This window comes from Rhinoderma darwinii, chromosome 13 (assembly GCF_050947455.1).
Source record: "Rhinoderma darwinii isolate aRhiDar2 chromosome 13, aRhiDar2.hap1, whole genome shotgun sequence".
NCBI classification, from domain to species: Eukaryota; Metazoa; Chordata; class Amphibia; order Anura; family Rhinodermatidae; genus Rhinoderma; species Rhinoderma darwinii.
The window spans coordinates 60405130-60432286 of NC_134699.1; the positions used below are offsets into that span (position 1 = coordinate 60405130).

Sequence of the window (27157 nt, forward strand, 5' to 3'; positions counted from 1 at the left end):
GACCCCTAAATAAATGCAGACCCCAGACCGGGCCCCTAAATAAATACAGACCCCAGACCAGACCCCTAAATAAATACAGACCCCAGACTAGACCCCTAAATAAATACAGACCCCAGACCAGACCCCTAAATAAATACAGACCCAGACTAGACCCCTAAATAAATACAGACCCCAGACTAGACCCCTAAATAAATACAGACCCCTAAATATAAACACAGATTCTATATTGTGGATGAAAAGGGTTTTGCCAATAACCTGAGCAAATAACCGTTGTTTATCTCTACTGGTGGAGTGACATGTATTGCTACTGTGTTCTGCAGACCCCTGACCAGGCTATAAGAAACCCTGGTTGGGAAACACTGCTCTGGACACTAGTCTGGCACTCATGATGCCCACATCAGACATGGCAGAGCAGGTTACTGCCAGGCTGGTGCCACCTGAGGATTCCATGACCTCTGACATCATGTGACCTGCACACGACCAACTGCCCTTTACTTTCAACTGTCGACGGCAGCGATCGCACTGGAGTCTACAGGTAGGAAGATATTGGAGAAAATGGCGTCCAATGGACATGGAGAAGACAGTGAGATGAGAGAAGACGAGAAGAGGAAGAGGGAGGACAGCGTCACCGGATTCAAGAAGATCACGAAGAAGAGGAGAGGAGCCAAGGACAGAGGATTGGAGGATGAGGAGCCAAGACCTGGGAGCAGCCAAGACCCTGGAACATCAAGCCCCTATGCCAGGCTTACCATCAGCCGCTTCACCATCCACCAGGTCCTGGGTAGGGGCAGCTTTGGCAAAGTGAGTATAAAATCTAAATATTACATTTTAAAGGGGCAGTAAACCTAAAGTTTGCATTTTATCTCCATCAATTGTTCTCTGTTATCAGCCATGTCACGCTGGACGGATGATGATTGTAGTGTTAGTCTATGGGATGCTACTTCCGTTTTTTATTTTCGTTTTTTCCTCCCCACCTTCCAAATGTCATAGCTTTTTTATTTTTCTGCTGACACAGCCGTATCAGATTATTATTATTTTTATTGCGGGATGAGTTGTAGTTTTTCATGCTGCCATTAATGTTTCATATAATGTACTGGGAAACGATTAAAACTTATTTTGATGGATGGAGTGGAAAACAAAACAGCAATTCGTCCATTGTTTTTAGGATTTCACTTTTTTTGAGTCAACTGAACAATAAAAATAATGTGTTGCCTTTATTCTGCGGTCAGCACAACTACGGTGACAGCAAAATTATAATTTATTTATTTGTAAAAAAATAAGTTGTTGTGTGTCCCCATATTCTGAAACCCAGAAGTTTTTTTATTTTTCGGTCGGTGGAGCGGTGTGAGGACTTGTTTTTTGCAGGGCGAGCTGTAGTTTTGATTGGTACCATTTTTATGGATAACAATTCATCTTATTTTTTTTTCATTTTATAAATTAGGGGTAAAGTGACTTTTTAGATATTTTTTGTATGTTCTGTGCACATTTGATTAAACCATTTTTTAAATGAGTTTTTATAAATTCCACTAGAGGACTTGATGGTAAGATTGCTGGTACAATACACTGTAATATTTATGTATTGTGCTTTTTGCATCCTCCTATTCACACACCGCGATCGAGTCACGTAATAGAGCTGGTGGTGCAGATTTTAGCTGTAATGTACCATATAATGGGTGAATTGGAAAAAGCTGAGATTCCTCCATGGTTTTTTGGGTTTAGTTTTTACTGTATATATTTACCATCTCTTAATGTAATGATAGGGGCAGGGAAACGGACAAGTGAGCCCTAATCTACCCGCCACTCTGTCCCTGCCTACTTGCAACGACCCGCCCTAGGCGACGGGGTAAAACTGGGCGGCGGTCCCTACGCTCAGTAAGTGCACGAGACAAAACATACAAGGGAATATAAAACAAAGGGAAAGGGGCGGTTGCCCACGGCGACACCGTGAGCAACAGAGTGGTGAACGAGCCATGTCAAACCAGGAGAGCACGAGGTACCAAACGCAGAGCAGAAGAGTAGTCAGAAAGCCAGGGTCAGAATGGAGCAGGATCAAATTGTTAGGAGCTGTAGCTGGGCCAGGAAACCACACGGAAAGAATCACAAGCAAGGAGGAAAAGGAAAGGCAGGTATAAATAGACAGAGGGCGGGAGCTAGCTGAGTCTGGCCAGGCTGTGATAGGCTCTCCCACTCCTAAGCCTGCCAGCCTGAGTGGTGGAAGCTGGAGTCAGTCTCAGAGAGATAGACTCAGGTGAAGACTGATTACCTAAGGAAGTTAACCCCGAAGCTGTACCTGGCAGATCCTTTACACTTAAGGTAAAAGTAGATTTAACATATACTTTTACCTTAAGAGAAGGTAAATATATACAGACCCAGAACCAAGCTCAGCACATACATACAGCCCCAGAACCAAGCTCAGTACATATATACAACACCAGAACCAAGCTCAGTACATATATACAGCACTAGAACCAAGCTCAGTACATAAATACAGCCCCAGAACAAAGCTCAGTACATAAATACAGCACCAGAACAAGCTCAGTACATATATACAGCACTAGAACCAAGCTCAGTACATATATACATCCCCAGAACCAAGCTCAGTACATATACACAGCAGCAGAACTAAGCTCAGTACGTACATACATCACCAGAACAAAGCTCAGTACATATATATATATAACTCCAGAACCAAGCTATATATATATATATATATATATATATATATATATATATATATATATATATATATATAGAAAGAAGCATAGAACACAGCAACGGCACCAGGACTTCAGAGTAGATGAAAGCAAAAAGTGGATTTATTCACCTCAGTATAAGCAACGTTTCGGTTCAACAGGAACCTTTCTCAAGCCTTGAGAAAGGTTCCTGTTGAACCGAAACGTTGCTTATACTGAGGTGAATAAATCCACTTTTTGATTTCATCTACTCTGAAGTCCTGGTGCCGTTGCTGTGTTCTATGCTTCTTTCTATTTGGATGTTGGGGAATTGATTCACCCCCAGGTAACGAGCACATGGCCTGATTTTTTGGAAACCATTGGAGTGCTGTGTTCATCTACCATTGGACTATATATATATATATATATATATATATACATATATATACATATATATATATATATATATATATATACATACACACATATATATATATATATATATATATATATATATATATATATATATATATATATAAATAAATATATATAGCACCAGAGCAAAGCTCAGTACATATATACAGCACCAGAACAAATACAGTTCAGTACAGAGATCATTTGCAAATTCAGTTTAACCCCTGCTGTATACATTTCTATGACATAAAACGACAACTCCCAATATAGCCTGAACAGTGGTTAGGATATGCCTGGAGTTGCTGTTTAACAAAAAAGAATGCTACCATCCGTCATCTCGCTGCAGATCATACAGTGACTACAGTACTGATCAGTCACAGGGAGAATAAACATTTACATTGAGTGACTCACAGGTGATGTCTCAGATTATTTTTCGTTCTTTTTCTCTTTCCTTCTCCATTCGATCCAGACCTCTATGATGACTTCTCTCGGGCACGGCCCATTTATGCAGTTCACAGCTTAGATGTCTTCGGCTCCTCACTTTTCCAACATATCCACACCTGTAAATGAAGATAAAATTCTCATGATGCAACACTCTATGCTTCTAAATATAATAGTATCATACAATGAATATAATAGTACTATACACTGTACTCCTGAATATAATAGTATTATACACTGCGCCCCTGAATATAATAGTACTATACACTGTACTCCTGAATATAATAATACTATACACTGTACTCCTGAATATAATAGTACTATACACTGCGTCCCTGAATATAATAGTACTATTATACGAACCAGTACCCGACCATCTGTAGTGATGGTCGGGTACTGGGTCAGCCACAGGCTGGTAATATCAGCCTGGGAAAGGTCAAAAACAGTGACCCTTCCCCCCCGGTAATGCTAGGCTGCTGCTTTTGTATCTGGCGGGGTCCCCCCCAGTTTTTGGCCTTTCCCAGCCTAATAATACCAGCCTGCGGCCGCCCCATTACCTAACCATTACTACAGATGGTCAGGTACTGGATCGTACCCGACTTTTCCCGGCGGTGGGTACCGGGGTAATAATGGGGGTTAGTGATAGCCTCTGCAGCGGCTAACACTGAGCCTCGCCTTAGTAATGGACGCTGTCAATCAGCCGGCGGCCATAACTAAGGTGGTACTAATAAAGTTTAATAAACAAAGACATAGAAAAAATATTTTATTGAGATAAAAACCACCCAGACAACCTTCATTAACCATTTTATTGATAATAAAAATGCCATCATCGAAGTAACCCTCGAATACGACATAGTCCAACGACCGAACCTGTAAAAAAACACAAACACAACAATAACGATTAGTAACACATGTGGTAGGCTTAGGTATAGGGCCCATGTGTGATACTGTTTGTCAAGGCAGGCTTAGATACAGGGTCCAGCAGACAGTAATCTTATACAGTACATGTGGTAGGTTTATATACAGGGCCCATCAGACAGGATCACACATGGGCTATGTATCTAAGCCTACCATGTGCTTATGTAAGATGCTTAGATACAGGGCCCAGCAGACAGGATCACACAATCTGTGATCCTGTCTCATGGGCCCTCTAAGCCTGCAACATCGTAGGCTTAAAGGGATTGTCCAGTCCCTAATCATTGATGGCCTATCCTCCGGATAGGCCATCAATAGCTGATGGGTCGGGGTCCGTCTCCCGGGACCCGCCAATCACCTGTTTTGAAGTGGCCGCAGCGCTGGTACGACAGCTGCTTCCCCTTCATTTCCCTTACTGGCTCACACTGTGAATCGCCAACCCCGATTCACAATGTCAGCAAGTGACCGGAATGAAGGGGAAGCACCAGCTCTCGTACGAGTGCTGTGGCCCCTTCAAAACAGCTGATTGGCGGGGGTCCTGGGAGTCGGACCCCGCCAGTCAGCTTCAAGCAGACGGGGATATTAAACTTACCCTCCTCTTCAGCCGAAGCGGATGTCCTGACTCTATCCAGGATCAGGATGCTGTGTGCGGCGCATAGCAATGTGACGTCATGCACTGCGCACCGGAAACAGAAAGGTAAGTACTGTAGTCACTATAGTAACGGGCCCGCGGCTCCAGTTACTATAGTAACTTTTTATTGATGTAGTGCGGCCCCTATAGCTACGCCACTGGTTGGGTGAGAGGTCCCGCTTCACTCCGGTTTTCTGAACCGGCTGTAATTTTAACAGCCGGTAAGGGAGAACCGGGGCGAACTGGGCTCCCTTCCAGCTTCGGGCCCCGGGCACTTGTCCAGATTTCCCTCATTATAATCCGCATCTGGCTGCGAATAAACTTCATCCCAGGGGGCCGATCTGGATGAAGAAGCAAAGAATCCTGGGAAAGTATAAGATTTTTTCCCCCCTGATTTTTGCAGGTAAATTGCAGCTTTTCCACCACAAAAATGGAACATCTGCTATTTAGTGCTCGTTTTACCTCCCGACTGAATTTAATGGGGAAAACCCGCAACAAAAAAACAGCGATTGCGGAAATACAATTGACATGCTGCAAATTAAAAAGCCGCCCTGCAGGGCAATTTCTGAGCGTTTTTTTCGCTTATCATTTATACAGAGTGTGGATCAGATTTGTTCATATGTCATCCACTCTGCTGCTACTGTATTATGCTGCGGATTTTTCGCAACTAAATGCATTGTGGAAAATCTGTAGTATTTACGCTGTGTGCGAACTTATCCTTAAAGCGCGTGATTCTGCTCCATACTCCCCCCACCAACGAAGATATTTAGGTCAAATGTCGGTAAGGGGTTAAGACCTCTTCATACAGCACCCAACAGCAGACACTGCATTATGCCGGGAGCTCAGCTTTGTTCTCCTGTAGGGTCCTGGGCACTACCCGGCTGACCGACCTCTAAGTCCACTCCTGCTCCTTCTACTTCTCATAAAGATTCTCCATTTGTGTTCCTCAGGTGGTGCTGGCATCAGTCCCCGGCCGAAACACCTACATGGCCGTAAAAATGATCACTAAACGGGACAATGCGGACGAAATATTGAGAGAGCGGCGGATACTCCTGGCGGCCAGACACTGCCCGTTCCTATGCCACCTCTATGCCGCACATCAGTCTGAGGAGCGGGCATTTTTCATCACGGAGTATCTGTCCGGTGGCAGCCTGGAGGCTTTGATCAGGATGTGCGGCTGCTTGAACATCGGCAACGTAAGGCGAGTAAATAATCAGGAGATTGAGGGGGGTGGAAAGAAGAAAAGGTGAGGGCGGAGGTCAGATGAAGGACAATGCAGAGAATGCAGAATACAGGCTGCCATAATCAGCGCCTCTTCTCTGCTAGAGACCACACACATTCCATCATAACATATTAGGGAATTGATAGAGGAAGATTTCATGACATTGAGACTCCGCTCTGTTCTCTCCATCAGATTCTACACAGCAGAGATGATATGTGGCCTCCAGTTCCTCCATGGACACAACATCGTCCACCGGTAAGCAGAACTTCCCCCTTCTCCGTCTCCTTTACACGCTGGAAATAATGCACCCAGCTTTCCTACACTCCTGAATGGCTATTCTGCTTGGAGGTGCAGTGACCCATCCCCCGTCTCCTGGATCACTGGGCGAATTTGTCATTCTCTCTTCTTATTTCTTTGCAGAGATCTAAAGCCGGAGAATATAATGTTGGATGCAGATGGCCACGTCCGTATCATCGACCTGGGACTGGCCCAAGATGGCGTCACCGCCTCCAATAAGATCAGTGGAGTGACGGGAACGTTGGATTACATGGCCCCCGAGGTGCTTCTTAGAAAAAAATACGGCACCGCAGTTGACTGGTGGAGCCTGGGGATTGTGGTGTCCAGGATGGCAGCAGGACGCTCCCCCTTTTACAGCGGCCCCGTCAGTCGAATGGCTTTCAAAGCCATCACCACCGCGAAGCCTAAATTTCCAACTTGGCTTAATCCTGACGTGAAACATCTGACCAAGAGACTGGTCCGTAAAAATTCTGAGAGGCGCCTCGGTGTGTGCGGGAACATCAGAGCGCATCCATTCTTCTCCACCATCGGCTGGGAGGAACTGCAGGAGAGGAGGGCACAGCCACCATTTACACCATTTGTGCCCGTTCTGGAGAACCAACATCTGAAGTGGCCAGAGAATAACAAAGCCCTTCACCCCTTGGCCGGGTTCAGCTTCATGTCACCAAGCTGGACCTGATAAGATCTCAGGACAAGGGCCCAGAACTTCATGCCTCCTGACCCGTGCCTCATGTCTCTGCTGCTGTATGTCACCTCGGCTGCCCAGACCATCATCTCTCTCCGTACCATCTTCATGCCGCACCTCTGCCATCTTGCTGCTGCACCAGGGCCTTGACTTGCCATCCTCCAATCCCGGGCAGGCATCTGACATCACTCCAGCCTGAAGATCCTCTACACCCCCCAGGAGCGGCCTGTGCTTAGTTTCCATCTGGAGAGATCAGGAATAATAGCCGCATGTTGTAGTCCTGGGGCCGGAGCGGCCATTATACCTGATCTCACCTCAGCACAGGCCAGGTAAGTAATGCACCCACATTACCCACATACCTAACATCACCCACATCACCACACTACATGATAAGTATAGGCACCGCAGTACATAATAAGTATAGACACGACACTACATGATAAGTATAGACACCACACTACATGATAAGTATAGGCACCGCACTACATGATAAGTATAGACACCACACTACATGATAAGTATAGACACCCGCATATAGACACATAGTACATTTAGATTAGACTTTAGCCTTTGATCCTGGGATTATTCTGATCGCCATATTTGGGGTCAGGAAGGAATTTTCCCCCCTTAATATGAGGACAATTGGCTCATTCCTCAAAGGGGGTTTTCGCCTTCCTCTGGATCAACACGGCCTTAAATAGGTTTAGGATTATAGAGTAATAAGTAGTAACACACATAAGTAACATAATATAAATATAGAAAAATAATTTTAAAAAATAATTCTTAATTTAATACAATTTATAGTTTACACATATATAAATACAGTAGTTAATTAAAAATAATAATAAAAAAAAATAAACTAATAACTTTTCCCTAGTCTTTCTCCATATTACACGTTACACTTCAGCCTTTGATCCTGGGATTTATGCCGACCGCCATATTTGGGGTCAGGAAGGAATTTTCCCCCCTAATATGAGGACAATTGGCTCATTCCTCACAGGGGGTTTTCGCCTTCCTCTGGATCAACACGGCCTTTAGATAGGTTTAGGATTATAGAGTAATAAGTAGTAACACACATAAGTAACATAATATAAATATAGAAAAATAATTTTAAAAAATAATTCTTAATTTAATACAATTTATAGTTTACACATATATAAATACAGTAGTTAATTAAAAATAATAATAAAAAAAAATAAACTAATAACTTTCCCCTAGTCTTTCTCCATATTACACGTTACACTTCAGCCTTTGATTCTGGGATTTATGCCGACCGCCATATTTGGGGTCAGGAAGGAATTTTCCCCCCTAATATGAGGACAATTGGCTCATTCCTCACAGGGGGTTTTCGCCTTCCTCTGGATCAACACGGCCTTTAGCTAGGTTTAGTATAATAGATAAATAGATGACACATACATATACACAGTATATAATAATAGTAGTCTTAATACTTATATAATAATTTCCTAATAATAAAATATAACCTTCCCTTATCTATAAATAAAATACTCCTTTTACCCCCTACATCTTTGTGCTTGTTGTTAATCCCATTGGACGTCTATGTTGTAAATGTTGTATAGGTCTCAATGTCTTATTCTCCAGGTTTTACCCATTTAAAGTGTAGCTAAACGTTTGACAAACTTCTGACATGTCCGAACAAACACGAAGCGGCGGAGCGATCACACGAACACTTCAGCTGCTTCGTTCTAGCGATTGGTGGGGGTCTCAGTGCTCGGACCCCCACAATCCAACCTTCTGACATGTCACTATGACATGTCAGAAGTTTGTCAAACGTTTATCTACACTTTAAAGGTATATGTCAGATTTAAAGCCTAAATGTGGTGTGAGCAGAGTCTTACAGGGGTTGTCAGGTTTTTACAATACCGTTTTGCTAGAGGGGTCCCATAATCTGTGGGGGAACTTAATACAAGAGTTTAATTTCCCTACAGCGTCTCTAAAGGGGAATTAAAGTATTACACAGTTCTAAAATCACCAGGCTGTGCATGTAGTACATGGATGTGTTGGTCCTCCTGAGCAGGAGATGATGTTTGTAGCCCCTCTCCATTCTGGCTAATTAATCAGGTTCCTGAACGGGGGAACCCACACTATTACCCAGAAATTCCCTAATAGGGCATTTGAAAATGAGTTTTCCAAACCAGAAAACAGCTTTAATGGTTACATAATGATAAGTGAGAGTTTGTTACAATGTATCAGTGCAGGAGAGAGCTGAAGTATAGGCTATTTAGATTGTGGAGGATTATCTAAACTGGATACACTGAATGGGGCACAGTGGGGGATGGAGGATCGGCTACAATGCTGCCCCCTACAGTCAGGGCCCTCACCTCATGGATGCTCCTGTTACCAGATCCTTCATACCAGAGATCAACATTCATGAAGAAGAAAAATCCCCTGCAGAGACGTCCACACCGAGAGATCCAATAGGACTGGTCTATACAAGGAGACTTCATATCCGGGAGCATATTTACAGCCAAGCCCCATATAATAAATACTTCATTCCTGTATACATGAGAAGTTCTACAACTTTATAATATAATTTATGTTTCAATTACTCACCATTTTCAAGATCTGTTAGCTGTCAGTGAATGAGGACACTCTTGCTCACATTCAGTGAACCCGTACATCGCTCGTCCTGCTCTCAGCTAAGAAACATAAAGTAGATAAGGAAATTGTAGATCTTTTCATTTATACAGCGATTAAGCTTTAGTTACATAAAATCGGAAAACACACAGGAAGTGGACTCATTATCGGTAGTACTACAGTGATCTGGTGCCCGCAGGTAATGGTAAATACGGCCCTGGTGGGTACCTCACCTTTATGTGTCTATATGTGACAGGGCATAAAATGTCATATAGGAAAAAACTGAAGAAAGAACTTACCACACGGGGATCATATATGTTATGTCGCTGAAAGAAACCTGCAGCACCGGCACCAATGGAACAGGAGGATGAGGAGGACGCCACTCAATGTGCCGTCTATCAACGCCATCGTCCCACGCGTTTCATTCCACCTGTGACTCTGCCGACTAATGTGAATACTGACTAAAAACAAACACTGACCAGCCTCATCACTAGTCCCTATTGTCATACAGCCGCCTCCGATAGAGAATTTACCCTAATCCAGTGGTGGTGAACTAACCCTAATCCACTTACAAGTGTTTTCCAGTAGTCAGTGGTACATATAGTATCCAAAGTCTGACGGCCAGTGGTACATAAAGTATCCACAGTCTGGTGGTCAGAGGTACATATAATATCCAGAGTCTGGTGGTCAGTGGTATATATAGTATCCAGTCTGGTGGCCAGTGGTATATATAGTATCCGGAGTCTGGTGGTCAGTGGTACATAAAGTATGCAGAGTCTGGTGTCAGTGGTATATATAGTGCCCAGAGTCTGGAGTATCCAGAGTCTGGTGGCCAGTGGTATATATAGTATCCAGAGTCTGATGGCCAGTAGTTGTCACGAAGGGTCTGTGGACCCACTGGGCCGTACCGCCTTGGCGGTAAGGCAGCTGGCCAACAGGGAGCAGGTGAATGTCTATAGTTCTATAGGTACCTGTGGCAGCTCAGACAGCAGCAGGGCAGGCTCGGCTGGGACTTAGGTAGCAGACGGACGTCAGGCGAGGTGAAGCAGGTCAGACGTGGATGCAGCACGGAACGACTTTGGCACAGCTCAGTGCTAGACCAGGAAGGTATGGATTGCTAGGAACAGGAACTGGAAACAGGTATAGGGACAGGGACTGGAACAGGAAGCACACTAGGAGGCCATCACATAGACAAACTAGGGAACACAACAACGCTCAGGCATAGAACTAGAGGGCTGGACCCCTCTGATAGACCAGTGTACTAACAGGTCAAAGTTCATTCATGAGGTCCGGTGCGCACCCTCTGGGATCCGGCTGAGGTGAGAGGACGCGAGCGCTGGAGTCTCCTGAAGAGGAGACTGTGGCCAGAGCTTGCCGACTCGTGGCTGCGGCTGTCAGGGGGAGGTTGCAGCTGACAGCCCACAGCCACGGACATTACAGTTTCCCCCCTCTTACGCCCCCCTCTTCCTGGGACCAGAGCGAGAGAGAAACTTCTTCAGAAGAGTAGGGGCATTGAGGTTCTCCTCTGGCTCCCAGGACCTCTCTTCAGGACCAAACCCCCTCCATTCCACCAAATAAAAAGTCTTTCCTCTCACTCTCTTGGTGTCCAAGATCTCCTTGACCTCAAAGATGTCCGAGGGGCCGCTGGAGGCAACCGCAGGGCTGGGAGTCTTGGAATAGCGGTTCAGGATCACTGGTTTCAGGAGGGTGAAATGGAAGGAGTTGTGTAATCCTGAGGGTAGGAGGCAATCAAAGCTTGTAGGCGACAGGGTTGATCTGCTGCAGGACCTTGAATGGTCCGAGGAACCTGGGGTCAAATTTACATGACAGCACCTTCGGTCGAATATTCCTAGTCAACACCCAGACCTTAATGCCAGGAAGAAACAGAGGAGGCTATCTTCTGCTTGTGTCAGCCTTCCGTTTTATGCAGTCCACTACCATTAGGATGGAGGATCGAGTCTGCTGCCAGATCTGCAAAAAGTCTCTAAACATGGAGTCAGCTGCAGGTACCTCGGAAGTATCAGGCACCAGAAGAGGAATTTGTGGGTGAAGGCCGTAGACAATGCAGAACAGTGTATTCCTAGTAGACTCGCTGGTGTGATTATTGTAGGAGAACTCTTCCCATGGGAGCAGCTGCACCCAGTCATCATGCTGCTTCGAGATGAAGTGGCTTAGGTAGTTCTGCAAAATCTGGTTGATCCTCTCGACCTGACCAATAAATACAGATCCCAAACTAGACCCCTAAATGAATATAGACCCCAGACCAGACCCCTAAATAAATACAGACCCCAGACCAGACCCCTCTAAATAAATGCAGACCACAGTCCAGACCCCTAAATATACAGACCCCAGACCAGACCCCTAAATAAATACAGACCCCAGACCAGACCCCTAAATAAATGCAGACCCCAGACCAGACCCCTAAATAAATACAGACCCCCAGACCAGACCCCTAAATAAATGCAGACCCCAGACCGGACCCCTGAATAAATACAGACCCCAGACCAGACCCTTAAATAAATACAGACCCAAGAATAGACCCCTAAATAAATACAGACCCCAGACTAGACCCCTAAATAAAAACAGACCCCAGACTAGACCCCTAAATAAATGCAGACCCCAGACCGGGCCCCTAAATAAATACAGACCCCAGACCAGACCCCTAAATAAATACAGACCCCAGACTAGACCCCTAAATAAATACAGACCCCAGACCAGACCCCTAAATAAATACAGACCCAGACTAGACCCCTAAATAAATACAGACCCCAGACTAGACCCCTAAATAAATACAGACCCCTAAATATAAACACAGATTCTATATTGTGGATGAAAAGGGTTTTGCCAATAACCTGAGCAAATAACCGTTGTTTATCTCTACTGGTGGAGTGACATGTATTGCTACTGTGTTCTGCAGACCCCTGACCAGGCTATAAGAAACCCTGGTTGGGAAACACTGCTCTGGACACTAGTCTGGCACTCATGATGCCCACATCAGACATGGCAGAGCAGGTTACTGCCAGGCTGGTGCCACCTGAGGATTCCATGACCTCTGACATCATGTGACCTGCACACGACCAACTGCCCTTTACTTTCAACTGTCGACGGCAGCGATCGCACTGGAGTCTACAGGTAGGAAGATATTGGAGAAAATGGCGTCCAATGGACATGGAGAAGACAGTGAGAAGAGAGAAGACGAGAAGAGGAAGAGGGAGGAGGACAGCGTCACCGGATTCAAGAAGATCACGAAGAAGAGGAGAGGAGCCAAGGACAGAGGATTGGAGGATGAGGAGCCAAGACCTGGGAGCAGCCAAGACCCTGGAACATCCAGCCCCTATGCCAGGCTTACCATCAGCCGCTTCACCATCCACCAGGTCCTGGGTAGGGGCAGCTTTGGCAAAGTGAGTATAAAATCTAAATATTACATTTTAAAGGGGCAGTAAACCTAAAGTTTGCATTTTATCTCCATCAATTGTTCTCTGTTATCAGCCATGTCACGCTGGACGGATGATGATTGTAGTGTTAGTCTATGGGATGCTACTTCCGTTTTTTATTTTCGTTTTTTCCTCCCCACCTTCCAAATGTCATAACTTTTTTATTTTTCTGCTGACAGCCGTATCAGATTGTTATTATTTTTATTGCGGGATGAGTTGTAGTTTTTCATGCTGCCATTAATGTTTCATATAATGTACTGGGAAACAATTAAAACTTATTTTGATGGATGGAGTGGAAAACAAAACAGCAATTCGTCCATTGTTTTTAGGATTTCACTTTTTTTGAGTCAACTGAACAATAAAAATAATGTGTTGCCTTTATTCTGCGGTCAGCACAACTACGGTGACAGCAAAATTATAATTTATTTATTTGTAAAAAAATAAGTTGTTGTGTGTCACCATATTCTGAAACCCAGAAGTTTTTTTATTTTTCGGTCGGTGGAGCGGTGTGAGGACTTTTGCAGGGCGAGCTGTAGTTTTGATTGGTACCATTTTTATGGATAAAAATTCATCTTATTTTTTTTTTCATTTTATAAATTAGGGGTAAAGTGACTTTTTAGATATTTTTTGTATGTTCTGTGCACATTTGATTAAACCATTTTTTTAAATGAGTTTTTATAAATTCCACTAGAGGACTTGATGGTAAGATTGCTGGTACAATACACTGTAATATTTATGTATTGTGCTTTTTGCATCCTCCTATTAAGCCCTTCCTCTGGCATGGCTTAATAGGAGGACCAAGATGGCAGCCGTCATTAGGACCTCTAGCTGCCATGACAACTATCCACACACCGCGATCGAGTCACGTAATAGAGCTGGTGGTGCAGTTTTTAGCTGTAATGTACGCTGCGGAAAACTGCATGAAAAAAAAGTTAAAACTTACATAACCATGGCGACGCACCCCCCTGCCATTCTGCAGCCCGGCCTCCTGGGATGATGTTTTATCCCATGTGACTGCTGCGAACAGGGGCGGATTTAGGGTACCATGGGCCCCGGGTATTTTTTCAGGTCCGGGCCCCCCCCCCTTGAACTCCGAATACGCTGCACCGTATATATTTGCAGATTTCTGTTTAGGCGGCCACAGATCTGGCACGGTTTTAATTTAGCTGTAAAAGTAGAATGAGCAATATAGAAGACAGAAAGCAGAATACTATTTTTACATCAATGGAGTGGTGTGTGAAGGATTATTTTTTTGCGGGAGGAGTTATAGTTTTTATTGGCATCATGTAAAGTACCATATAATGGGTGAATTAGAAAAAGCTGAGATTCCTCCATGGTTTTTTGGGTTTAGTTTTTACTGTATATATTTACCATCTCTTAATGTAATGATAGGGGCAGGGAAACGGACAAGTGAGCCCTAATCTACCCGCCACTCTGTCCCTGCCTACTTGCAACGGGGTACAACTGGGCGTCGGTCCCAACGCTCAGTAAGTGCACGAAACAAAACATACAAGGGAATATAAAGTAAAGGGAAAGGGGCGGTTGCCCACGGCTACACCGTGAGCAACAGAGTGGTGAACGAGCCAAGTCAAACCAGGAGAGCACGAGGTACCAAACGGAGAGCAGAAGAGTAGTCAGAAAGCCAGGGTCAGAATGGAGCAGGATCAAATTGTTAGGAGCTGTAGCTGGGCCAGGAAACCACACGGAAAGAATCACAAGCAAGGAGGAAAAGGAAAGGCAGGTATAAATAGACAGAGGGCGGGAGCTAGCTGAGTCTGGCCAGGCTGCGATAGGCTCTCCCACTCCTAAGCCTGCCAGCCTGAGTGGTGGAAGCTGGAGTCAGTCTCAGAGAGATAGACTCAGGTGAAGACTGATTACCTAAGGAAGTTAACCCCGAAGCTGTGCCTGGCAGATCCTTTACACTTAAGGTAAAAGTAGATTTAACATATACTTTTACCTTAAGAGAAGGTAAATATATACAGACCCAGAACCAAGCTCAGCACATACATACAGCCCCAGAACCAAGCTCAGTACATATATACAACACCAGAACCAAGCTCAGTACATATATACAGCACTAGAACCAAGCTCAGTACATAAATACAGCCCCAGAACAAAGCTCAGTACATAAATACAGCACCAGAACAAGCTCAGTACATATATACAGCACTAGAACCAAGCTCAGTACATATATACATCCCCAGAACCAAGCTCAGTACATATACACAGCAGCAGAACTAAGCTCAGTACGTACATACATCACCAGAACAAAGCTCAGTACATATATATATATATAACTCCAGAACCAAGCTATATATATATATATACATATATATATATATATATATATATATATATATACATACACACACACACACATATATATATATATATATATATATATATATAAATATATATAGCACCAGAGCAAAGCTCAGTACATATATACAGCACCAGAACAAATACAGTTCAGTACAGAGATCATTTGCAAATTCAGTTTAACCCCTGCTGTATAAATTTCTATGACATAAAACGACAACTCCCAATATAGCCTGAACAGTGGTTAGGATATGCCTGGAGTTGCTGTTCAACAAAAAAGAATGCTACCATCCGTCATCTCGCTGCAGATCATACAGTGACTACAGTACTGATCAGTCACAGGGAGAATAAACATTTACATTGAGTGACTCACAGGTGATGTCTCAGATTATTTTTCATTCTTTTTCTCTTTCCTTCTCCATTCGATCCAGACCTCTATGATGACTTCTCTCGGGCACGGCCCATTTATGCAGTTCACAGCTTAGATGTCTTCGGCTCCTCACTTTTCCAACATATCCACACCTGTAAATTAAGATAAAATTCTCATGATGCAACACTCTATGCTTCTAAATATAATAGTATCATACAATGAATATAATAGTACTATACACTGTACTCCTGAATATAATAGTATTATACACTGCGCCCCTGAATATAATAGTACTATACACTGTACTCCTGAATATAATAATACTATACACTGTACTCCTGAATATAATAGTACTATACACTGCGTCCCTGAATATAATAGTACTATTATACGAACCAGTACCCGACCATCTGTAGTGATGGTCGGGTACTGGGTCAGCCACAGGCTGGTAATATCAGCCTGGAAAAGGTCAAAAACAGTGACCCTTCCCCCCCGGTAATGCTAGGCTGCTGCTTTTGTATCTGGCGGGGTCCCCCCCAGTTTTTGGCCTTTCCCAGCCTAATAATACCAGCCTGCGGCCGCCCCATTACCTAACCATTACTACAGATGGTCAGGTACTGGATCGTACCCGACTTTTCCCGGCGGTGGGTTTTCTGAACCGGCTGTAATTTTAACAGCCGGTAAGGGAGAACCGGGGCGAACTGGGCTCCCTTCCAGCTTCGGGCCCCGGGCACTTGTCCAGATTTCCCTCATTATAATCCGCATCTGGCTGCGAATAAACTTCATCCCAGGGGGCCGATCTGGATGAAGAAGCAAAGAATCCTGGATAAGTATAAGATTTTTTCCCCCCTGATTTTTGCAGGTAAATTGCAGCTTTTCCGCCACAAAAATGGAACATCTGCTATTTAGTGCTGGTTTTACCTCCCGACTGAATTTAATGGGGAAAACCCGCAACAAAAAAACAGCGATTGCGGAAATACAATTGACATGCTGCAAATTAAAAAGCCGCCCTGCAGGGCAATTTCTGAGCGTTTTTTTCGCTTATCATTTATACAGAGTGTGGATCAGATTTGTTCATATGTCATCCACTCTGCTGCTACTGTATTATGCTGCGGATTTTTCGCAACTAAATGCATTGTGGAAAATCTGTAGTATTTAAGCTGTGTGCGAACTTATCCTTAAAGCGTGTGATTCTGCTCCATACTCCCCCCACCAACGAAGATATTTAGGTCAAATGTCGGTAAGGGGTTAAGACCTCTTCATACAGCACCCAACAGCAGACACTGCATTATGCCGGGAGCTCAGCTTTGTTCTCCTGTAGGGTCCTGGGCACTACCCGGCTGACCGACCTCTAAGTCCACTCCTGCTCCTTCTACTTCTCATAAAGATTCTTCATTTGTGTTCCTCAGGTGGTGCTGGCATCAGTCCCCGGCCGAAACACCTACATGGCCGTAAAAATGATCACTAAACGGGACAATGCGGACGAAATATTGAGAGAGCGGCGGATACTCCTGGCGGCCAGACACTGCCCGTTCCTATGCCACCTCTATGCCGCACATCAGTCTGAGGAGCGGGCATTTTTCATCACGGAGTATCTGTCCGGTGGCAGCCTGGAGGCTTTGATCAGGATGTGCGGCTGCTTGAACATCGGCAACGTAAGGCGAGTAAATAATCAGGAGATTGAGGGGGGTGGAAAGAAGAAAAGGTGAGGGCGGAGGTCAGATGAAGGACAATGTAGAGAATACAGAGAATGCAGAATACAGGCTGCCATAATCAGCGCCTCTTCTCTGCTAGAGACCACACACACTCCATCATAACATATTAGGGAATTGATAGAGGAAGATTTCATGACATTGAGACTCCGCTCTGTTCTCCCCATCAGATTCTACACAGCAGAGATGATATGTGGCCTCCAGTTCCTCCATGGACACAACATCGTCCACCGGTAAGCAGAACTTCCCCCTTCTCTCCGTCTCCTTTACACGCTGGAAATAATGCACCCAGCTTTCCTACACTCCTGAGTGGCTATTCTGCTTGGAGGTGCAGTGACCCATCCCCCGTCTCCTGGATCACTGGGCGAATTTGTCATTCTCTCTTCTTATTTCTTTGCAGAGATCTAAAGCCGGAGAATATAATGTTGGATGCAGATGGCCACGTCCGTATCATCGACCTGGGACTGGCCCAAGATGGCGTCACCGCCTCCAATAAGATCAGTGGAGTGACGGGAACGTTGGATTACATGGCCCCCGAGGTGCTTCTTAGAAAAAAATACGGCACCGCAGTTGACTGGTGGAGCCTGGGGATTGTGGTGTCCAGGATGGCAGCAGGACGCTCCCCCTTTTACAGCGGCCCCGTCAGTCGAATGGCTTTCAAAGCCATCACCACCGCGAAGCCTAAATTTCCAACTTGGCTTAATCCTGACGTGAAACATCTGACCAAGAGACTGGTCCGTAAAAATTCTGAGAGGCGCCTCGGTGTGTGCGGGAACATCAGAGCGCATCCATTCTTCTCCACCATCGGCTGGGAGGAACTGCAGGAGAGGAGGGCACAGCCACCATTTACACCATTTGTGCCCGTTCTGGAGAACCAACATCTGAAGTGGCCAGAGAATAACAAAGCCCTTCACCCCTTGGCCGGGTTCAGCTTCATGTCACCAAGCTGGACCTGATAAGATCTCAGGACAAGGGCCCAGAACTTCATGCCTCCTGACCCGTGCCTCATGTCTCTGCTGCTGTATGTCACCTCGGCTGCCCAGACCATCATCTCTCTCCGTAACATCTTCATGCCGCACCTCTGCCATCTTGCTGCTGCACCAGGGCCTTGACTTGCCATCCTCCAATCCCGGGCAGGCATCTGACATCACTCCAGCCTGAAGATCCTCTACACCCCCCAGGAGCGGCCTGTGCTTAGTTTCCATCTGGAGAGATCAGGAATAATAGCCGCATGTTGTAGTCCTGGGGCCGGAGCGGCCATTATACCTGATCTCACCTCAGCACAGGCCAGGTAAGTAATGCACCCACATTACCCACATACCTAACATCACCCACTTCACCACACTACATGATAAGTATAGGCACCGCAGTACATAATAAGTATAGACATCACACTACATGATAAGTATAGACACCACACTACATGATAAGTATAGGCACCGCACTACATGATAAGTATAGACACCCGCATATAGACACATAGTACATTTAGATTAGACTTTAGCCTTTGATTCTGGGATTATTCTGATCGCCATATTTGGGGTCAGGAAGGAATTTTCCCCCCTTAATATGAGGACAATTGGCTCATTCCTCAAAGGGGGTTTTCGCCTTCCTCTGGATCAACACGGCCTTAAATAGGTTTAGGATTATAGAGTAATAAGTAGTAACACACATAAGTAACATAATATAAATATAGAAAAATAATTTTAAAAAATAATTCTTAATTTAATACAATTTATAGTTTACACATATATAAATACAGTAGTTAATTAAAAATAATAATAAAAAAAAATAAACTAATAACTTTTCCCTAGTCTTTCTCCATATTACACGTTACACTTCAGCCTTTGATCCTGGGATTTATGCCGACCGCCATATTTGGGGTCAGGAAGGAATTTTCCCCCCTAATATGAGGACAATTGGCTCATTCCTCACAGGAGGTTTTCGCCTTCCTCTGGATCAACACGGCCTTTAGATAGGTTTAGGATTATAGAGTAATAAGTAGTAACACACATAAGTAACATAATATAAATATAGAAAAATAATTTTAAAAAATAATTCTTAATTTAATACAATTTATAGTTTACACATATATAAATACAGTAGTTAATTAAAAATAATAATTAAAAAAAATAAACTAATAACTTTTCCCTAGTCTTTCTCCATATTACACGTTACACTTCAGCCTTTGATCCTGGGATTTATGCCGACCGCCATATTTGGGGTCAGGAAGGAATTTTCCCCCCTAATATGAGGACAATTGGCTCATTCCTCACAGGGGGTTTTCGCCTTCCTCTGGATCAACACGGCCTTTAGCTAGGTTTAGTATAATAGATAAATAGATGACACATACATATACACAGTATATAATAATAGTAGTCTTAATACTTATATAATAATTTCCTAATAATAAAATATAACCTTCCCTTATCTATAAATAAAATTCTCCTTTTACCCTCTACATCTTTGTGCTTGTTGTTATTCCCATTGGACGTCTATGTTGTAAATGTTGTATAGGTCTCAATGTCTTATTCTCCAGGTTTTACCCATTTAGAGTGTAGCTAAACGTTTGACAAACTTCTGACATGTCCAAAAAAACACGAAGCGGCGGAGCGATCACACGAACACTTCAGCTGCTTCGTTCTAGCGATTGCTGGGGTCTCAGTGCTCGGACCCCCACAATCCAACCTTCTGACATGTCTTACAGGGGTTGTCAGGTTTTTACAATACCGCGTTTGTTACAATGTATCAGTGCAGGAGAGAGCTGAAGTACAGGCTATTTAGATTGGGGAGGATTATCTAAACTGGATACATTGAATGGGGCACAGTGGGGGATGGAGGATCGGCTACAGTGCTGCCCCCTACAGTCAGGGCCCTCACCTCATGGATGCTCCTGTTACCAGATCCTTCACACCAGAGATCAATATTCATGAAGAAGAAAAATCCGCTGTAGGGACGTCCACACCGAGAGATCCAATAGGACTGGTCTATACAAGGAGTCTTCATATCCGGGGGCATATTTACAGCCATGTTCCCATATAATAAATACTTCATTCCTGTATAGATGAGAAGTTCTACAACTTTATAATATCATTTATGTTTCAATTACTCACCATTTTCAAGATCTGTTTGCTGTCAGTGAATGAGGACGCTCTTGCTCACATTCAGATGCAGTGAACCTGTACATCGCTAGTCCTGCTCTCAGCTAAGAAACATAAAGTAGATTAGGAAATTGTAGATCTTTTCATTTATACAGCGATTAAGCTTTAGTTACATAAAATCGGAAAACACACAGGTATTGGACTCATTATCGGTAGTACTACAGTGATCTGGTGCCCGCAGGTATCTAATGGTAAATACGGCCCTGGTGAGTACCTCACCTTTATGTGTCTATATGTGACAGGGCATAAAATGTCATATAGGAAAAAACTGAAGAAAGAACTTACCACACAGGGATCATATATGTTATGTCGCTGAAAGAAACCTGCAGCATCGGCACCAATGGAACAGGAGGATGAGGAGGACGCCACTCAATGTGCCGTCCATCAACGCCATTGTCCCACGCGTTTCACTCCACCTGTGACTCTGCCGACTAATGTGAATAGTGACTAAAAACAAACACTGACCGGCCTCATCACTAGTCCCTATTGTCTTACAGCCGCCTCCGATAGAGAATTTACCCTAATCCAGTGGTGGTGAACTAACCCTAATCCACTTACAAGTGGTTTTCAGTAGTCAGTGGTACATATAGTATCGAAAGTCTGACGGCCAGTGGTACATAAAGTATCTACAGTCTGGTGATCAAAGGTACATATAATATCCAGAGTCTGGTGGTCAGTGGTATATATAGTATCCAGTCTGATGGCCAGTGGTATATATAGTATCCGGAGTCTGGTAGCCAGTGGTACATAAAGTATCCAGAGTCTGGTGTTAGTGGTATATATACTGTCCAGAGTCTGGAGTATCCAGAGTCTGGTGGCCAATGGTATATATAGTGTCCAGAGTCTGGTGGCCAGTGGTATATATAGTATCCAGAGTCTGATGGCCAGTAGTTGTCACGAAGGGTCTGTACACCCACTAGGCCGTACCGCCTTGGCGGTAAGGCAGCTGGCCAACAGGGAGGCAGGTGAATGTCTATAGTTCTATAGGTACCTGTGGCAGCTCAGACAGCAGCAGGGCATGCTCGGCTGGGACTTAGGTATCAGGCGGACGTCAGGCGAGGTGTAGCAGGTCAGACGTGGATGCAGCACGGCACGACTTTGGCACAGCTCAGTGCGAGACCAGGAAGGTATGGATTGCTAGGAACAGGAACTGGAAACAGGTATAGGGACAGGGACTGGAACAGAAAACACACTAGGAGGCCATCACATAGACAAACGAGGGAACACAACAAAGCTCAGGCATATAACTAGGGGGCTGGACCCCTCTTATAGTCCAGTGTACTAACGGGTCAAAGTTCATCCATGAGGTCCGGTGCGCACGCTGCCCCTTTAAGAGCAGGCACGAGCGTGCGCGCGCACCCTACGGGATCCGGAAGAGGTGAGTGGATGCGAGCGCTGGCGTCTCCTGAGGAGGAAACTGTTGCCAGCGCTTGCCGACTCATGGCTGAGGCTGTCAGGGGGAGGTTACAGCTGGCATCCCGCATCCAGGGACATTACAGTTTACCCCCTCCTACTTCTTCAGAAGAGTAGGGGCATTGAGGTTCTCCTCTGGCTTCCAGGACCTCTCTTCAGGACCAAAGCACCTCCAATCCACCAATCCTTTCACTCTCTTGGTGTCCAAGATCTCCTTGACCTCAAATATGTCCGAGGGCTGGGCTGGGAGTCTTGGAATAGTGGTTTAGGATCACTGGTTTTAGGAGGGAGACATGGAAGGAGTTGGGAATCCTGACAGTAGGAGGCAGCCTAAGCTTGTAGGCGACAGGGTTGATCTGCTGCAGGACTTCGAATGGTCCGAGGAACCTGGGGGCAAATTTACATGACAGCACCCTCGGTCGGATATTCCTGGACAACAGCCAGACCTTAGTGCCAGGAAGAAACAGAGGAGGCTCTCTTCTGCTTGTGTCAGCCTTCCGTTTTATGCGGTCCACTACCATTAGGATGGAGGATCGAGTCTGCTGCCAGATCTGCAAAAAGTCTCTAAACATTGGCCAACTGAGGAGCAGAAGGAAGACCGGTAAGAGGAACGAAGTGGGCCATCTTTGAAAATCGGTCCACCACCACCCAGACAGCACTGCATTGAGCAGAGAGAGGCAGGTCCGTGATAAAGTCCATCGCTATATGCTGCCAGGGAGCATTGGGCACAGGCAGTGGCTGGAGCAGACCAGCAGGTCTGGAGTGGGTGGCCTTGTTGGCTGCACATACAGCACAGGAAGAAACGAAGTCTACAATATCCTTCGGCAGAGTGGGCCACCAGAAATGACGAGTAATCAAATCCCGGGTCTTACGTAACCCCGAGTGACCTGCCAGTCTAGAGAAGTGTCCCCAGCGGAGGATTCTTCCACGATCAGCCAGGTGCACAAAAGTCCTCCTTGGTGGAATGTGCCCCATTTTGCAGGGGATTAACCGAGACAATGCAAGATGGATCGATAATGTTCTATGGACTCTCTATGGTGTCTTCTGTCTCGAAAGACCTGGACAAGGCATCAACCCCCACATTCTTGTCAGCCTGGCGATAATGAAGCTCAAACTGAAACCTTGCAAAGAACAGTGACCACCTGACCTGACGAGGGTTCAGCCGTTGGGTCGTCTGGAGGTAGATCAGATTCTTGTGGTCTGTAAAACTCAAGATCGGATGAGCTGCGCCCTCTAGTAGATGTCTCCACTCCTCCAAAGCCAATTTGATGGCCAGTAACTCCCGATCCCCAATCGAGTAGTTGCGTTCTGTGGAAGAGAAGAGCTTGGAAAAGTATCCACATACCCTTGACTTGCCCTTGGGACCTCTCTGGAACAGGAGTGCACCAGCACCGACAGAGGACAAGTCCACCTCCAACGAGAACTGCAGAGACATCGGGATGATGGAGGATAGAGGCTGACGTGAAGGCACTCTTCAGGCTATTGAATGCGGATTCTGCCTCCGGAGTCCACACCTTGGTGTTCATACCCTTCTTAGTAAGGTTAGAGATCGGAGAAGTCAGAGAGGAGAAGTTCTGGACAAAACTGCCTGTAAAAATTAGCGACTCCCAAAAAGCGCTGTATGGCCCTCAAGCCTTGAGGGCGTGGGCACTCCAGGACAGACTTTACCTTTTCAGGATCTAGCTCGAGACCACGATTCGAGACGATGTAGCCCAGGAAGGGTAGAGCATCTTTGTCAAACACGCACTTCTCCAACTTGGCGTATAGACGATTAACCGTAGCAGAACCTGACGGACATGTCTCTGGTGCGTTATAGGATCTGGGGAGAAAATCAAGATGTCATCAAGGTAGACTACAACACAAACATAGAGGAGGTCACGGAAAATGTCATTCACAAACTCCTGGTAGACCGCGGGAGCATTGCACAGGCCGAAGGGCATTACTAGATACTCATAGTGTCCATCACGGGTGTTAAATGCAGTCTTCCATTCATCACCCTGGCGAATCCAGACTAGGTTGTAAGCCCCACGCAGGTCTAGTTTAGAAAAAAAAATTGCACCACGTATACGATCAAACAGTTCAAATATCAGTGGCAATGAATATTTATTCTTCACCGTGATCTGGTTGAGACCACGGTAGTCGATGCATGGACGAAGAGAGACATCTTTCTTTTTGACGAAGAAGAACCCGGCTCCTGCCGGGGAGGAAGACTTTCGTATGAAGCCTCTTTCTAAGTTCTCTTTCACATAGGAGGACATGGACAGAGTCTCTGGCAAGGAGAGAGGATATACCCTACCACGGGGAAGGGATGCACCAGGAATCAGTACCATAGGGCAGTCATACGCCCGATGTGGGGGCTATGTCTCCGCCTCCCTCTTGCTGAAGACGTCCGAAAAGGCAGCATAATGACCCGGCAATCCTGCCAATGACCGAGGCAGCGAAAGCTGAGCCGAATGAATCTTCACCAGGCAACGACCTTGGATCTCTCCAGAATTCCAGTCCAGAACTGGTGCATGCAGTCGGAGCCAAGGCAGGCCCAGCAACACAGGGTTAACAGCTTTGGGCAGGACATAGAATGACAGAAGTTCAGAGTGAAGGGCTCCCACTTGGAGCCTCAGCGGCTTGGTCACAGCTATAACTGGGTCTGGCAGAGGAAGCCCATTCACTGAGGCAATTGTCAACGGGCTCTCCAGAGGGGTGGTGGGTAATTGCAGAAGGTCCACCAGATCTCTGCGGATGAAATTAGCAGCGGATCCAGAGTCCAGATACGCAGAGACCTGATGCGTTTTCTCGCCGGACACTATGGTCACAGGTATGGACTATTTAGACGGAAGTCCATCTTTACCCAAGGTCGTCACTCCAAGCAACCCTAGGTTTTGGGATCTTTGGAGGCACAGGTGCACAAGATGGCCATCGAGACCGCAATAAAGACAGAGTCCAGATGTGCGTCTGCGTTGCCTCTCTTGGGTAGATAACTTATACTGGTCCATTATTACCGACTCCTTAGGAGGATCGACATCTGAGGACAGCAGGGGTTGCTGCAAAGTAGGGACCAGACTAGGAAGAGCTCCCTCCCGTTGAACCTCTTGGAGGCGTTCACGGATCCGTATATCAATCCGGGCAGACCGAAGAATGAGGTCATCCAGGGTAGACGGCAGATCCCGGGCGGCAAGTTCGTCTTTAATTCTGAAAGATAGTCCATGCCAGAATGCAGCCACCAGAGCCTCATTGTTCCATAACAGCTCTCCCTTCAGGGTGCGGAAGTGGATGGTGTACTCACTGACGGTGGTGTCTCCTTTGCGCAGGTTAATCAAAGAGGCCGCTGCACATGAGACCTGTCCAGGTTCCTCAAACACCATGCGAAAAGTCAGGAGGAAGGCAGGGAAGTCACGGGTCTCTGGTCCTTGTCTCTCCCAGATAGGGTTCGCCCATGCAAGAGCCTTGCCAGTGAGGTGAGAGATAATAAAAGCGACCCTGGCACCATCAGACGAAAATGTCCTAGCATACAGGCTGAAGTGGATCTTGCATTGATTAAGAAAACCACGACAGGTACTTGCTTCTCCATCATAGCGGTCAGGAAGTGGCAAAGAAACAGGTGGGTCAATACTGTCAAGAGGTGTAGTTTGAGGATCAACATTGCCAGGAGGTGTAGTAGGAGGAACGGCAGCTTGTGCCTCCTGCCGACGTGCAAGAATGTTCAACGCTTGGAGTTGGTGCTGTCGAGACCGGAGGTCCAGCATATCTGCTCGCATCTCCTGTGACGTTGTCATAGTCTTGAATCGACCAGCGGGGTCCATGGCCTGAGTGTACTGTCACGAAGGGTCTGTGGACCCACTGGGCCGTACCGCCTTGGCGGTAAGGCAGCTGGCCAACAGGGAGCAGGTGAGAGTCTATAGTTCTATAGGTACCTGTGGCAGCTCAGACAGCAGCAAGGCAGGCTCGGCTGGGACTAGGCAGCAGGTAGACGTCAGGCGAGGTGAAGCAGGTCAGACATGGATGCAGCATGGCACGACTTTGGCACAGCTCAGTGCTAGACCGGCAATCTATGAAATGCTAGGAACAGGAACAGGGACTGGAACAGGGACTGGAGCAGGGACTGGAACAGGTAACACACTAGGAGGCCATCACATAGACAAACTAGGGAACACAACAATACTCAGGCATTGAACTAGGGGGCTGGACCCTCTTATAGTCCAGGGTACTGACGGGTCAAAGTTCATCAACTAGGTCCCCTTTAAGAGCGGGCACGAGTGTGCGCGCGCACCCTACGGGATCCGGCTGAGGTGAGTGGACGCGAACGCTGGCGTCTCCTGAGGAGGAGGCTGGGGCCAGAGCTTGCCGACTCATGGCTGCGGCTGTCAGGGTGAAGTTGGAGCTGACAGCTCGCAGCCACGGACATTACAGTATCTCTTTGTGGCTACTCTTTATCCATGTTCAAGCCTTGTATCACCCATGGTTCCAGCATGATGAAGAGTCCACGTTGGTTAATTGACCTACACACACCCCAGAGGAAAATCTTATGTTCTAACTAAGCAGGGGTGGGGCTATATGGGGTTCAGAGGTCGTAGTCACACTCAGGGCCAGGTGTCAGTGGAAGTCTAAAGAACCCTCTGACCCAAAAGATGACCTGGCCTGCCAGCATTGGGGCCCAAGAGCTTTAAGTTACACCTTTGTAACCAAGATGAGGTACATTGGCCCTACATCATGTACAGTAACCATGAAATGATGGGTCCATTTTGGAGCAAAAGATATGTCCTACCATTAGAAGACAGATGTACCGCATACATAACTTAGGCCTCGTTCACATCTGTGTTGGGGTCCCATTCTGATGTTCCGTCAGAACGGGACCCTGAACTGACACAAACTGACACAA

General features: G+C 45.8%; 2 protein-coding genes across 2 annotated transcripts; both read left to right on the forward strand.

Annotated features, from left to right (window-relative positions):
* Positions 1 to 494: 494 nt before the first annotated feature.
* LOC142665599 (protein kinase C delta type-like) lies at positions 495 to 8773 on the forward strand. The gene is made up of 4 exons (XM_075845307.1): positions 495 to 801; positions 6024 to 6274; positions 6488 to 6550; positions 6716 to 8773. The coding sequence occupies exons 1-4, from the start codon at positions 556 to 558 to the stop codon at positions 7269 to 7271; spliced, it is 1116 nt and encodes a 371-aa protein (XP_075701422.1). The 5' UTR covers positions 495 to 555; the 3' UTR covers positions 7272 to 8773.
* A 4193-nt stretch (positions 8774 to 12966) lies between these two features.
* Positions 12967 to 20143, forward strand: LOC142665613 (protein kinase C delta type-like). The gene is made up of 4 exons (XM_075845328.1): positions 12967 to 13276; positions 17408 to 17658; positions 17881 to 17943; positions 18111 to 20143. The coding sequence occupies exons 1-4, from the start codon at positions 13028 to 13030 to the stop codon at positions 18664 to 18666; spliced, it is 1119 nt and encodes a 372-aa protein (XP_075701443.1). The 5' UTR covers positions 12967 to 13027; the 3' UTR covers positions 18667 to 20143.
* Positions 20144 to 27157: the final 7014 nt, after the last annotated feature.

Bases quoted from the DNA above. Each gene is read 5' to 3' on its own strand.
- LOC142665599 (XM_075845307.1), top strand. From the start codon at position 556: ATGGCGTCCAATGGACATGGAGAAGACAGTGAGATGAGAGAAGACGAG. The intron at 6,275-6,487 runs GCGAGTAAATAA...TCTCTCCATCAG, and splicing joins TTGAACATCGGCAACGTAAG to ATTCTACACAGCAGAGATGA. The intron at 6,551-6,715 runs GTAAGCAGAACT...ATTTCTTTGCAG, and splicing joins GGACACAACATCGTCCACCG to AGATCTAAAGCCGGAGAATA.
- LOC142665613 (XM_075845328.1), top strand. From the start codon at position 13,028: ATGGCGTCCAATGGACATGGAGAAGACAGTGAGAAGAGAGAAGACGAG. The intron at 13,277-17,407 runs GTGAGTATAAAA...TGTGTTCCTCAG, and splicing joins GTAGGGGCAGCTTTGGCAAA to GTGGTGCTGGCATCAGTCCC. The intron at 17,944-18,110 runs GTAAGCAGAACT...ATTTCTTTGCAG, and splicing joins GGACACAACATCGTCCACCG to AGATCTAAAGCCGGAGAATA.